Source organism: Rhizopus delemar, genomic scaffold (genome assembly GCF_000149305.1).
Source record: "Rhizopus delemar RA 99-880 supercont3.15 genomic scaffold, whole genome shotgun sequence".
NCBI classification, from domain to species: Eukaryota; Fungi; Mucoromycota; class Mucoromycetes; order Mucorales; family Rhizopodaceae; genus Rhizopus; species Rhizopus delemar.
The window spans coordinates 307,763-321,304 of NW_027137841.1; the positions used below are offsets into that span (position 1 = coordinate 307,763).

General features: G+C 35.9%; 4 protein-coding genes across 4 annotated transcripts; 1 reads left to right on the forward strand and 3 right to left on the reverse strand.

The window, feature by feature from the left end:
• Window positions 1-1,274: 1,274 nt before the first annotated feature.
• On the reverse strand, window positions 1,275-4,415 carry RO3G_14917 (uncharacterized protein; the record flags this gene model as incomplete). Its single annotated transcript, XM_067669501.1, has 11 exons — window positions 1,275-1,360; window positions 1,432-1,514; window positions 1,578-1,684; window positions 1,739-1,829; window positions 1,882-2,467; window positions 2,523-2,664; window positions 2,717-2,909; window positions 2,959-3,077; window positions 3,134-3,445; window positions 3,499-3,788; window positions 3,971-4,415. 11 exons carry the CDS (start codon window positions 4,413-4,415, stop codon window positions 1,275-1,277), a joined length of 2,454 nt encoding a protein of 817 aa, XP_067525602.1.
• Window positions 4,416-5,734: 1,319 nt separating this feature from the next.
• On the reverse strand, window positions 5,735-6,360 carry RO3G_14918 (uncharacterized protein; the record flags this gene model as incomplete). Its single annotated transcript, XM_067669502.1, has 2 exons — window positions 5,735-5,738; window positions 5,816-6,360. 2 exons carry the CDS (start codon window positions 6,358-6,360, stop codon window positions 5,735-5,737), a joined length of 549 nt encoding a protein of 182 aa, XP_067525603.1.
• Window positions 6,361-7,680: 1,320 nt separating this feature from the next.
• On the reverse strand, window positions 7,681-10,083 carry RO3G_14919 (peptidyl-prolyl cis-trans isomerase cyp15; the record flags this gene model as incomplete). The annotated part of the gene is made up of 10 exons (XM_067669503.1): window positions 7,681-7,821; window positions 7,878-8,301; window positions 8,356-8,474; window positions 8,536-8,967; window positions 9,026-9,166; window positions 9,218-9,323; window positions 9,375-9,659; window positions 9,717-9,819; window positions 9,880-9,945; window positions 10,008-10,083. 10 exons carry the CDS (start codon window positions 10,081-10,083, stop codon window positions 7,681-7,683), a joined length of 1,893 nt encoding a protein of 630 aa, XP_067525604.1.
• Window positions 10,084-11,204: 1,121 nt separating this feature from the next.
• RO3G_14920 (uncharacterized protein) lies at window positions 11,205-13,307 on the forward strand (the record flags this gene model as incomplete). Its single annotated transcript, XM_067669504.1, has 6 exons — window positions 11,205-11,617; window positions 11,810-12,017; window positions 12,071-12,147; window positions 12,286-12,716; window positions 12,804-13,241; window positions 13,282-13,307. 6 exons carry the CDS (start codon window positions 11,205-11,207, stop codon window positions 13,305-13,307), a joined length of 1,593 nt encoding a protein of 530 aa, XP_067525605.1.
• Window positions 13,308-13,542: the final 235 nt, after the last annotated feature.

The following is a 13,542-nucleotide window of genomic DNA, read 5'->3' on the forward strand; positions in this document are numbered from 1 at the left end:
TTATTAAAGTGGAAATGTGAAGTGTATTGGATTCAACAAGATCATAAAACAGTGCCTGTTGAATGTATAGGGCTTTAATACAGCATAAGTCTACTGTCTGCTGGAGAGAGAGGATGTATTAAAAGAATATAATGTCATTGTCTTTATCTTTTAATGAGATTTAAGGCAAGTGCTGAGGATCGGAGCACAAAAGTGTTACACTACCCGATCGAACCTGTGCGCAGACCCTTTTTTTATTTCTTTTTTAATGACTCTCGATGAACCTGTCAAAGAATATAAAGTCTTAAAAAAGAAAAAGAGTTCAGATACAGCATTAACTATATTAAAAAGACTTGCTTCTCAAGTTAAACCTATCCTTGTGAAAAGATCTTGGAAAATAAAGAATCTTTGTGAATTCTTTCCCACCAACCCTAATCTATTAGGTACGCTTTTACTGTGCATTTTAATTTTTTCAATCTATTCAATCTATTCTTACAGGTGTCAATGTCAATCATGGCTGGAAAATAAACTTGAGGCTGAGGCCTCACTATGATGATTCACAGTTTTTGGAATACAATGATATATTGGGTACACTATTGCATGAGTAAATGACGCTACTATGGAAAAACAAAAAGTACTTAAAAAACATATAGAATGGCACATATAGTAAGAGGACCTCATGATGAACAATTTTATAAAGTATTGGAGGAATTGAGAACAGAAACAGAAAATTTAATGGCCTCAGGTTACGTTGGTGAAGGGTTCCATTCAAAAGGACATCAACTTGGCTCATCCTTATTGAACCCAACAAACAGTCGACAAGCGGCTGCGGAGGCTGCAGCAAAAAGACAGAAATTATCCAAAATTATGATACCCACAGGTGGAGTTCGTTTAGGAGGAAATGCTGAAAAAGATCTGACACCTGCTCAAATGGCAGCAAGAGCTGCTCAAAAAAGACTTGAAGATAAGGTTTGGTGCGGAGGAAGTCAGACGATCGTCATTGAGGACAGCGAAGAAGAAAGTACCGATAGAGCTGGTACGAAAAGAAAGGGATCAATAAATGATCCAAGCGAGGATAGACAGCAGAAAAAGAATTGTCTTGCACAGACTGAAAGCGACTCTTGGAAGTGCGCTACTTGTACATTTCAAAATCAAGCGCTGGCGTTGGTATGTCAAATCTGTCTTTATGAGAGGCCAGCAGAAAACAACAAGGACCATTGGCAGTGTCCTCAATGTACATTAATGAATGAAAAAAAATGGAAAACATGTATTGCTTGTTCTTTTGTCTTTCTTCATTAAAGAAATTGCTTTATTTTCATTGGTGTTTTAACTGCATTGGAAGAGCCTTCATGGTATATATACTTGATAGCAGGCTTAATAACTATATCAAATAATTATAGAATAAATGAATCATGTTGCTTACAATAAATCCATAAGCTTTTTTTTTCTTACCTTCCATTTTATTCATGTCTGACTCTTTTGAGACAATAGGCTGATTAAAGAAATTGAGCACCACTTTCTTTTTGGTTGGGTTGCTACTATAGATGATAAGAAATGGGTCAAATACAAATGGTACAAATATTGTATTAATTGCTTACATGGCTTTAATTTTTTTAGGTGTTGTCGCTGTCGTCGTTGTTGCTTCTTTTCCTTTTTGTGACATGGCAAGAAGACGCTCTTTTCTTTCTATTAACTCTTCTTCAATCTAATATTATATGTCATTAATACAATATGCTATCTTTCTCACTTTAATTCTTACCTCACTTGCTATCAGTTGTCTAACCGCATACTGTCTTGGTAAAAGTGATTTTGGCTTTGAAAGCTCAAAATAGAGAAATTGTTCAACAGGTCTAATTTTCAATGTTAACAACAATAACAAAAGGTTTTTTTTAAGCTTGTTACGGTTCAAGTTTAAGTACGATCTGTCCTTCTTTGGTCTTTTCGGAAACATAAGATAGGCCATAGTCAATCATGGTATTTACTAATCTTGCGAGCATAGCTTTTTCTTCTGCTTTAAATAATGTCTTGTTTGCCTGTTTCATTTCAGGTGAAATGATATACATCAAGTGTGGAACCAGTTCATTCGCAACAATGTTTCTATTCAGATATCTTCGTTTTGTTGGTTTGATACCAGCCAAGAACATGTCAATTAGATTTTCAAATGATTTCTTTGCCGAGTACACTTGATAGTCTACTTTGGGATATTCTACACGATGCTCTTGGGTAGTTGTACCAGCAAAGAACCGATGAAAGTTAACAGCAGGATAGGGCAGATATTTGTAAAGATCGTATTCTTGACGTTCATTGATTCGGTTATTAATTTGATCATAGAAATCAAACCATTCATTCATTTGAACACATTTCTCCATGGCCACATCATGAAATCGCATTAATGGATAGGATTCATGACAGCCTTGCATAATTCTTTCTATCTCCCCGTTGGATGTGATGGCCTGTACTAATCTATCTACATATTTGCCTTGATCCTCTATTGTTGTGTTTTTTAGCGATATCAAACGAGTCTAGATTTTTTTTATGTTTACCAACACGACTTGAAATGGATGACTTTGGTGTACAAAATATGTTTTCCCAAATAGAGAATAAATATTGATTTGAATCCTTTTTGCCAATCCCACCATCATTCAACATATTTTTTGTAAATACTCTGCTAGTTGATCTGATATACTACAAATGATATGCGTCATTATAAAGTAAGTTCATCTATTTTCCATCATACCTGTAAAGTGTTGATACAACTTCGAAGATCGCCGTCTGCTGTCTCTGCCAACATACGCAAAGTGCCTAAATCAGTTTCCAATCCCTCATTCTCACAAATCTCTCCTAATCTTTTAGCAACTGTTATCATCGGCACTTCTCTGAAATGCATGACTTGTGCAATACTTCGTAAAGGACGAAGCGCAGGTGCATAACTAAAATACTTGTTATTTTTTCTTATAATAACAATCTAAATATACTCACACATCATTACAAATACATATAATAGGTCGAAGCAGTGGCTTTTGCTTTTGCTTTGATTTCTTACTCTGTTCTCCTCCAATTTCAACTGTAGCCAACTGAACCAACTGCGATATGAAACTCTACCAAAAAAAAGAGTCAACTTCCAATAAAAAAAAAAGAAAGTGATCCAACTTACATCACTGTTACCGCTCTTACTACTGACACCGTCAATTTCATCAATAATGACCAAGTTTGGCTTCTGGTTCATTGTCATCGTCCGTTCACCCGTTTCGGATGAATTTGCGTCTCTTATGATGGCCTGCATTTCTAAAGCTGATTTAATCTTTGTCTTGACAACGTCTCCTGTACGATCATCACTTGCATTGATTTCTATAATATTATAGCCTGCCATCCTGGCCATCACATGAGCTACAGTGGTCTTTCCAAATCCTGGTGGGCCGGATAATAACAAAATCTTTTTTTCTGGACGAAGTAAAGGATCATTGGTCTAAAAAGAAGAGAGAATGAACAGGGATCAACACATTGGCATCCACTGCTTACCTCTTGAGGATCAAATCTTCTGAACCGTCTAGTATTTTGTTGGCGCGCATCCTCATACTGTCTCATGGCTTTATCACGCTGTGTTTCTTGTGGAGGCAACTTGCGAAAGACGCAATAATCCCACTGCTTCACCCACTTGAGTACTTCACGAAACAAACTTTGATCTCCAGTCAAATCTGAATATGTCTTTGGCCTATATCGATCCACCCAAAGTTCTCCAGAACTGTCTTTTTCAACCACCTTCTTCTTTTTTCTTTGTCTTTTGCTTTCTTCTATTTCCCTAGATACATCTTTTAGTGTCTTTGTATGAGTATTTATTGAGAAATGATTCCTCACATTTCAATCTTTTTCAAGCTTTCCTGATTTGCTTTTTCAATGTTTCTCATCAATGTTGAAATAGGTGTAGGCAATAAGCCTGTCTTGTTCGATCCGCTGACAATCTCCTTGAATAGTTCATTTTTTCTATTCTTACCGCGTGCTTGTGTCTTGCTCGGTAAATAAAGAGAGGCACCTGTGCGTGGACAGGTGGCCATCACAAAGGAACCTGTTACAGGAGCTCTTGTGTAATCCACCTTCTTCTTTTGCTCCTTTACCACAGGATCCTTGGTAACCTGTCTCTTGAAAGTTGTGTGTTGCTCGAAAAGCATATTGTCGTTTTTGGTGAGATCAAAAAGGGGCTCTGAATCGTCAATATCCATCGATTCAACAGCATCAAGAAAAGAATTCTGAAGCGGTACGGTTTGGGCATAGTTGACTTCAAGAGGTGGTTGTTCTTCTTTTTGATTGATGAAATCATCGAGGCTAATGATGCCTTCTTGTCCCTTTTCCATTTCCATACTTGCAGCAATCAAGTAATCTTCGTCATCGTCGTCGAAAAAACTCGTAGAATAATCTCGTTTGTTATTGTTGCTATCCATTTTTTTCAGAGAAAAAAAAAAAAATTAAAAACACGAAAAAAGGGGTGAAAAGAGACGCGCTTTAGAACCCTATAGACTGTCTTTTTCTTTTTTTGGGAAAGCAATGAAACTGTTTGGTAGTGAACTAGTAACGAGCTTATTAGCAGTTGGACTTAACTATGCTGCAACATTCATCTTGCCTTCAAGTTCTTTATTAAAAGATCCCATAACAACACTTTCAACAACTGTACCTATTTTATTTGTTGGTCATTTATTGTTGGTTGCATTATCTAATGTCTTGCGTGGAACATCACATAAACTTTTGGTAAATTAAAATCAATCAACAAGAAAGAAAGTTTTCTAAATATTCATAAAAAAAGAAAACACTTTTATACAGTGCAATAGCAAGTATTTTAGCAACAAGTATACTTTATGTCTTGATTGTGTTATTTGGTGCACCCTTATTAGAGTAAGCAAAGGATACATAAAACGTCTATAACTAATGTCTTTATAGAAAAATACCAAATACGTTCCTCTTTTCAGCTTATTTATCTATTTTAACCATCATGCCTTGTTTTCAATCACTTGAAAATCCTGTCTGGATTAAGGTTTTCATACAGCACAGGTAGAAATAAGAAAAAAGACGGTTTTTTCCGTAATTAACAAAAATGGAAATCCTTTTTTTTTGTAGCCCTACAACAACCTCAGAAATATATGCTTATGCACAAGTAGTCTGCACATTGACTGGAGCATGGATTGGTGCGATCGTTTTGCCTTTAGATTGGGAAAGAGATTGGCAAGTATGGCCCATTTCATGTATTATATCGACTTATGTTGGCCATGCAGTGGGTGTATTAGCCGCTTTTGTTTGGTCCTCTTTAAAAGGCATCTTTAGCAAAAAGAAAAGCGAATGAATGCTAAAAAATGGTTTAATGACCCTCTGTTGAGGAATAAATAGTTTTAGAAGGCATGACCAGGTTTTTGTCTTTAAATATATCCTTGAGCGCGCTTATCCATGTATTTCTTCTATCCATTGCATGCATGACAGGTAAAGCTGATTTGCCTGCTTTATGTTTCTTTGTCTTTTGATGACGCTATAACTTTATTAATACTATATCGTGTAAAAATAATGCTACTCACATATCGTTTTATGTATCCTTGTTCTACTTGGTTGTCTAATGTGTCTAATACTTGTCTGTATTGTTCAAACTGTAATTGGCAATCTACTATTTCTAACAATTTCTTTTTTCGACTGTCATTTATCTTTACTTGTTCTTTATATTCACGCGCAAGAGAGCGTAACTCTGCGCAGATCTCATCGTCCTCTTTTTTGTCCCAATTTACCTAATTATAACAAGTGAGTGGGCATTCTTTTTGAAGAACAAACACGTACATCTTTCTCATCTAATAACCCTGCATACCACAGTTCTCTTCTTAGCCTTTCTTCAAAATCTGTTATTTCCAGCGTTGGGCCAACCTGGTTAGTTTCTTCATCCAACACATCTGACTGATCTACTTCTGCAAGCTCGGATGGGTCAATAACATCTTCAGCCACTAAGCTGGAAAGCAAACGGTCTATCAAAGATGATTCAGAACTCATGTCTTTACAAACAGGCTCTGCTAGCTGAGTAGATTGCGTTTGGTGTGAGGGCTGCTGCTGTTGCATCAGTACTTTATCTTCTTTTTTCCATTGATTTGAATAATGCTCTCCCAGTGGTGGTATCAAATAAGGCTTTCCAGTGTCTGATTTTTCAAGTAAAAATTGCCGATCTTGTTCTGTCAGTGGTCGAAAATAAGGGTCGATGTTTGTCCAAAAGGTGCTGACGGGCACTTGATCCTTGGCTTTCACTCGAATAAAATCTACCTCTTCTATCACATCTTGCTTTTTCTTTTTCATTTGATTAGGCGGCATTTTTCCTTCTGATTGTTTTGCTTTGATGTATGGTGATTCACTTTTACGCTGCATTGCTTTATGTGTATGTTATTTGAACTGTGTGTAAATATACAGAATATGATTATATGCAATTACCTTCACTTGTATTTTCTATATCTTGCCTTTTCCTTTTTTTATTGATATCTAGTGAGCTATATTGAAAGAGATTAGTTTAACTGTATAGTGCTCTTTTCATTTCTTTTTATTTATGCTATAAATCTTACGTTTGCTGGCTTAATTGTTCAGTGTTTGGTATAAAAAGCTCATCGGAAAAGTCGTCTATGAAAGCTTTTAGTCTTTTTTTTTTTTCAATGCAAGCTATCCATTACCTGGTTCTTGCTTTGTTTTCATGTTATCTACGCTGACTACAAAAAAAATAACTGTTTAGATTCAATCTATTTGGTGTTAATTTTTATACCTTCTTCATTATCATTTATTTTAACGTTTTTGTCTATGTGCCTCAGGTCTCTTTTAAGATCTTCAGCTCTATTTTTTGAAATCGGCAATAAAGCTTCTAGATCTGACCTCATTGACAATAGTTCATGTGCTTCGGGAATAACAAACGGCTGTGCATGTTTGATGAGATTTAATGTTGTTTCTGAAAGCGATTTTAGTGAACTGTGTTGATATGCAGGTTCTGTGCTCATGTGATTTAATGAAAAGTAAATGCAGTTGAAATTAAGAAGGAAAAAAGTGTCAAAAGTTATCAAATGGATTTTTGTTGAATGTGACTTTTGATTGGATGGCCAAAGTCTGTTGACTTGTTTTGCTGTATTCAAGGATAGGATGAATACGGTTACATTCGTAAAGCAGTGAACATCAAAAGCTAGTTTCCAACAACAAATAAAAATAAATACACTTGACATTATCAAAGTTGAATATATACTATTTTCACAGCATTACTTCCCTTAATGCACTCGATAACCATAATTAAATAAAATGTGTCTGAACGTTCGCTTGTCATTTTTTCGAACAGAAGGGGAGGAGGGATTAGTATTGGAGCTCAAATGAAAAATAATTCTTTCTGATCACTTCTTACACCAGTACTGAGCAATTAATAAAAAAAAAAGCCTAATGTAATTATATTCTATCTTTAAACGCTGTTTACTTGTACATTACTAAAGGTGCGCATGAATTTCATTCATTTTATATACTCCATAAGAAAAGCTTACAAACCAACTTATCCTTCTTTCTTTTGCTTTCATTGACTGACTTTCTAGTAATTCATCCCCCCCTCCCATTTCTATCTCTTACTTGCAACTACCCAGATACAACAACTAGCCTAAAGTTATTGTTTGTTCTCAATAATGTCTTGATAAACAAATGATTAAAGCACATAAAAAAATGGGTTTATTATCGAATATCAATGTTAATTATTTTGATATCATCTAAAGGCTTATTTGTCTTGTCCACTTTTGCGCTTTCTATACTGTGGACTACATCCATACCAGCTGTTACTCTGCCAAATACTGAATGCTTATTATCCAGCCATGTCTGTCATAGAAAATTAATATAGAGAACCCTTTTGGTGAATAAAATAGAAAACTTACTGTAGGTGCAACGGTAATGAAAAATTGACTTCCATTTGTGTTTGGTCCTGCATTAGCCATACTCACCGTGTAAGGTCGATCATGTCTAAACTCTCTAGAAAATTCATCTTCAAAGTCATCACCCCAAATAGACTCACCGCCTGTACCATCCCCAAATGGACAGCCAGTTTGTATCATGAAACCCTTGATCACTCTGTGGAAAATAAGATTATCGTAATACCCATTCTTTGCGTGTGTTGTAAAATTCTCTACTGCTTTAGGAGCAGCATCAGGGAATAGACGCATATGGATATCACCCGATGTGGTACGTATGATAGCACTTGTACCAAGTATTTGTTTACGCTCTTGAGTGGCTGCCACTGTTTGTTCTTCACGGGAAGGCTTTTCATTGAAAATATCACGTTCTGCTTTTTGGTTAATATCACTATAAAAGCAAGTTAATCTCTCTTCATGTTTTATATGTTTGTAAGTTTCTTACTCAAAAGGTTCCCTTCTAGTCATCATATAAAATCTATTCTTGTTGAATGCTGTACAAAACAAGGTAGGATCGAGCTCTTGACTTTCTTTTAATGCAGCGTTTTCTGAAGCAATCATAGCCTAGTATAACGGTTTAATCATCTGCATTGATTCTTTTATCATTCTTTTTTTTTTTTTTTACCAAAGTATAAACAGCTTTTTTCTTTGGTGCTCCTTGATATAAACTGACATTCACAAATCGATTTGATTCTGATTTGCCCAGCAGACAAACTACTTTATTTGTACGAATGTTGACAATTTTGACACCGAGCAAAGAACCATAGATGATGAAATTTCCAGAATTATCAAAGACAGCATTGACAAAGCGTGCTTGATTTGATTTTTCCAATTCCTTTTCAACAGCCAAACGTCTGCCAAATTCCATATCATCTAAGTGGTGAATTGTTGTGCCTGCCTGCTGCATTTCACTCACTGCTTGAAGACTTTCATCGTACTCTCTAAACATTTTGCCTCGTAGGAATTTGAACAGACGAACTTGACGATCAGGAAAACTCATGGTGGCAAAGCTTAATCCATCAGGTGAAAAAGTCAAGCAGGTAGGTACTGATTTTTTCTATTTCATCTTGCGTTGGTAAAGTGCACTTTTTATAACTCTCTCTCTCTCAGTTTACCTTTCTGAACTCATACAAGTCAGTTTGAGATTTGAGTTCAAAATCAAGATTATCAGGTAATGCAAATGGTGCTTCTGGTGACCAATATTCAATCATACCAATCGCATCAACTGAAACAACACAATTGAATCTTGAATTAAACTAATAAGGGATCATTAACATCGTTCTTGTATTTATATCAACCATACTTACTTCAATAATATGAACAGGCTTTGAATGCATTTTTGATAAAGTATGAAGTGGTTTACCATCTGCATGTCCATCATAAATATGAATATTCGAATTATCAGCTTCAGATCTATGATCAACATTAGTTTGAATATATTTCAATCATTATAGAAACACTTACACAGCAACTAATGCCTGTGCTTGACCACTTTGATGTATCCAACATACACTTTTTGGTTTATATCTCAACTTGATCATGTTAATCATATCAAAATTGGTAATGTCATATACTTTTAATGTTGTATCATCCGAGATAGTTGCTAACAGTTCGTGATTTGCAGATATACTAATATCTACAATACTTGACAAGTGTGATTTGTAGTGTTTAACAAACTCTATGCCGGAAGCTGTCTTTTTCCAGAATTTTAAGTGCCCATCCACTGAGGTAGTAATAATAAAATCTTTTCTATTTTTTCTAAGTAAAAAAAAGAAGGGAGGTGACATTTTGCTTTTTCTTTCTTACTTTGTAACAGCTACTTGAGAGAGTACGTCTCTGTGCATATAACTTTTTTCGTACATGTCAGCACAGGGTAACTGATCTAGATAAAGTTTTTCGTGTGCAAGTGCTATATATAAAGAAATGAGCTATGAGACTCTCATCTTCCATTTTATGTGTTCTCTTTTACTTCTCTTTTTCTTTCGAGGTGCGTCTTCGCCAGGTGGAGGAGGAAGCATAGGTCCAATGTCATCGTCTATTTATATTAAATATGCGTCAAAAGAAAAAATAAATACGCGAAAAAAAACCCCCAATTACCAGATTCTCCATCTACAGCATTATTATCTTCAAGAGGTCTTTTGTTATTATCATTCGTGTTTGAATCTTCAGGCATCTTTTTATTTTTATAAGCAGTACAAAAAAAGAAACCAACTTTTTTTTTTGCGCGCCCTCATGTTGACCCATTCAAAAACATACAGTCACAATTACTCTCCTTATTATTGGAAAACTGTAAACAAGGCTCGTTTGTATATAAAGCATCCTTATCAAATGTTTTTATTCGATCATATATGGAAGATACAGAAAAGAATACAGTAGATCAATATCCCAAGGTAGAAAAATATCTTTTCTTTATTGGGTTTATATTTCCAATCGCATGGTTCATCGGCAGTGCTTACCGATGCGGCGATAGACAAGCAACATTCGTTTGGAGAAAGCGATGTATAGTTGCAAGTACACTTGTCTTCACTCTCATCTCTATTTCAGTAGCTATCATCATGGTAGTTAACCCAGATACCTTTGGCTTACGTTCCAATCCTACTCAAGACCAAGCACCCACCACAGCCATCAAACCTGGTGTGCCTATAGGAAACTCAAGTGATTGGAGTGACACAGTCGCAGGAATTTCAGTCAATGAATAACCCTCGGCTAAAGTATTTCGGCTTAATTAAAGCTTTTTTTTTTTTTTTTTTTTTTTCTTGAACCCAAATGCTGTTTTCTTTCTTTCTATCCTTTTATTAAAAATGTATGTTGATAATAATTCAAACAGCCTTGTCTCTGATTATAACGATGAAAATGCAGCAAAAAAGAATAGAATATCGAGGGCTTGTAAAGTGTACACACGCATATACAAAAACATCTAACAAAGACCTCAAATTTTATTAGGTGATACATGCAGACGAAAAAAAATAAAGTAATGCAACATTAGATATATGTATTTCTGTACTTATTCTTGGTAGATGTGATGTAAATACAAAGCAGCCATGTACAACTTGCGAACATTTCAATCAAACTTGCACATTCAATGATGTATGTAGTAAAAATGAAAAAAAAAAAAAAAATGTTGGGCCATCATTATTCATGAAGCATGTATTTCTTAGGTTACCAAAAAGAGAGGTCCACAAAAGGGGTAAATCTGATTAACCGGATGTGAAAATAGATCGATACTCAGCTACTCTTAGATATATTGAAAGTTTAGAAAACAGATTACAACGGATGGAAGAAATATTACAAAATATGACACAAGGAAAATCAGCAACAGAAGAAAGTATGAAAAGAAAACGTGTGGATATTGAGCCTACACCGGGGATGGAGCGTAAAGGGAAAGTGATTCGGTATCACGGAAGTTCATCGGGCTATCATCTTGTCGGCAATATTTTTTCTTCTGCAGAAACTCAAGAATCGGACACAACAGGGAATCATTCTACCGTCATCCTTGAAAGCAAGGAAGAAACTCCAAAGGAGTTTCGTATTCCTTCTGTTTATGGGAATAAAACATATCGCCTAAGGAAATTGGATTTGAATGATGATGATTTGATGATTGTAAGAGATGCAACAGCAGATGAAGAGGCTACTAGAATAGCAGCAGATACACGAGAAGTCATTGATGATCTAATACCGAGATCTGTTATAGTGAGTCTTGTTAATGTGTAAATAGTCGTCTTATACCACATGATGATGTCTTTCTAATCCAGTCATCACTCTAGTTATTTTGATTCCAACCCTTTATTACCCATATTGGATCGAGAAGAATACATGAACGCATTTGAGGGCAAAACATCTCCACCTCCTTCACCTCTTCTGACCTATTCTATATGCGCATATGCTTGTTTTCTAATCAGATCAGACGATCCCTTATTTGAAAACGCCTCGGTCAAACGCGACGAAATTTATCGTATATTGACTGATCGCGCTGCAGTTTTATTTCGTACAGTCTATCTCGTACCTCGTATAGCCACCATTCAAGCACTTGTCCTGATTGCAAATCAACCTGTCTATTCAGGCATCTCACATAAAAATTGGATCTTAGCAGGTATGGCTGTCAGGATGGTAAGTCTTGTGAAACTTTCCTTCAAGGTTGACACTAAGTTTTTTTCTGATAGGCACAAGACCTAGGGCTTCATCGTACATTAAAAACAGTGGATGCTGCGGACTTTAACAAAAAAAGAAAAAGGATATGGTACAGTGTCTATGTGACCGATCGATGGTGCTGTGCCATCATGGGAAGACCTTTAGCTATTGCTGATTCCGATTGTGATGTTGAACTCTCACTAACTGACACACTCTATCCAAATGAAGATTTAACGACATTCTTCAGCTTTGTGAAACTTTCAGAAATCTTGGGAGATGTACTATGCCATGTCTATTCAGCAAGAGCCAAGGCCCAAGGCTACTTGACAAAGGCCATGGAACAGACTGTTTCGGGATTACAACGCATGCTGGAGCAGTGGTATGCCAATGTGCCCGAGATGTACAAAATAACAGAAATTGACATGCAGAATTTAACTCTCAACCCCACACTTTTTGCAGATACGCCCAAGCTGACCCAAGGTGGACCCTTAACAGTGTGTTATTATGCGATTATAGTCTTGTTGCACAGGCCGTTTATTGTTTTGGAAAAGGACGCCCCGCACATGCCTTTTATAGCAAATAGCGTGGCAACTTGTATTCAAGCGGCAAAGCTTTGTGTTAGTATTGCTCAGATGATACCCAATGACTCACTTGTCACGTTTGGCTGGAACTCTGCGTGTAAATTTATAAAAAAAAAAAAAAAAAAAAAAAAAAAAAAAAAAAAAAAAGGAGTGAGCAAAATGACTTATATGCTTTGTTATGTAGGCTATTCTGTATTTGTTGCGGCTTTGATACATGCTTACAACTCTGTAAACAGCAATCCCATTATCGCAAACGAGGCAAAGGAACACCTGCGTATATCCAAAGATATTATTTTAGACCCTATCACGAAGAATGCGCCAGCTGGTAATTTGATGTCAGCCTTTCTTCGCTCCATACCTAGCCTTTTAGAAGAAGCATCCCTACAGCAAACTGATTCTCGGCAACATGATACAAGACCACTAGCTCCGATGAGCGTACAACATATGCTTTCAGAAGAAGAACAACAACAACAAGTAAGGCCCAACGAAAATACTCTGGAAGAGCAGCTATCTTGGCTGTTTAATATGCCCGATAGTATATTTTGGCAAGGACTATTTCCTAATGTTAACCCTGTGTTCCCCGAAGGAGCCACCGGTGGTAGTAGAGGCTTTGAAAGCGAAGGTAATAAAATATTATTTTATATAAACTATGTACTAATTAGCATGTGCAACATCTAGGATGGAATAACTTTTTTAACGAAAATTAATATTTTGGGTTCCTGAAAACACACGATAATAAAAGGTACACTTTCGTTTAAAAAATTGCTGAGCTGTTTAGAAAATTTTTGTAAGGTGATCCAAATTCTACTGCGTATGTGCTTTCAATCAAAACACAAAAATTGTTTTTCAGAGAAGACAGAAATATTTAAAGTAGGACAAATATGACGAAGCCTCAAAAAACAATAGAAATCTAATTTAAAAAG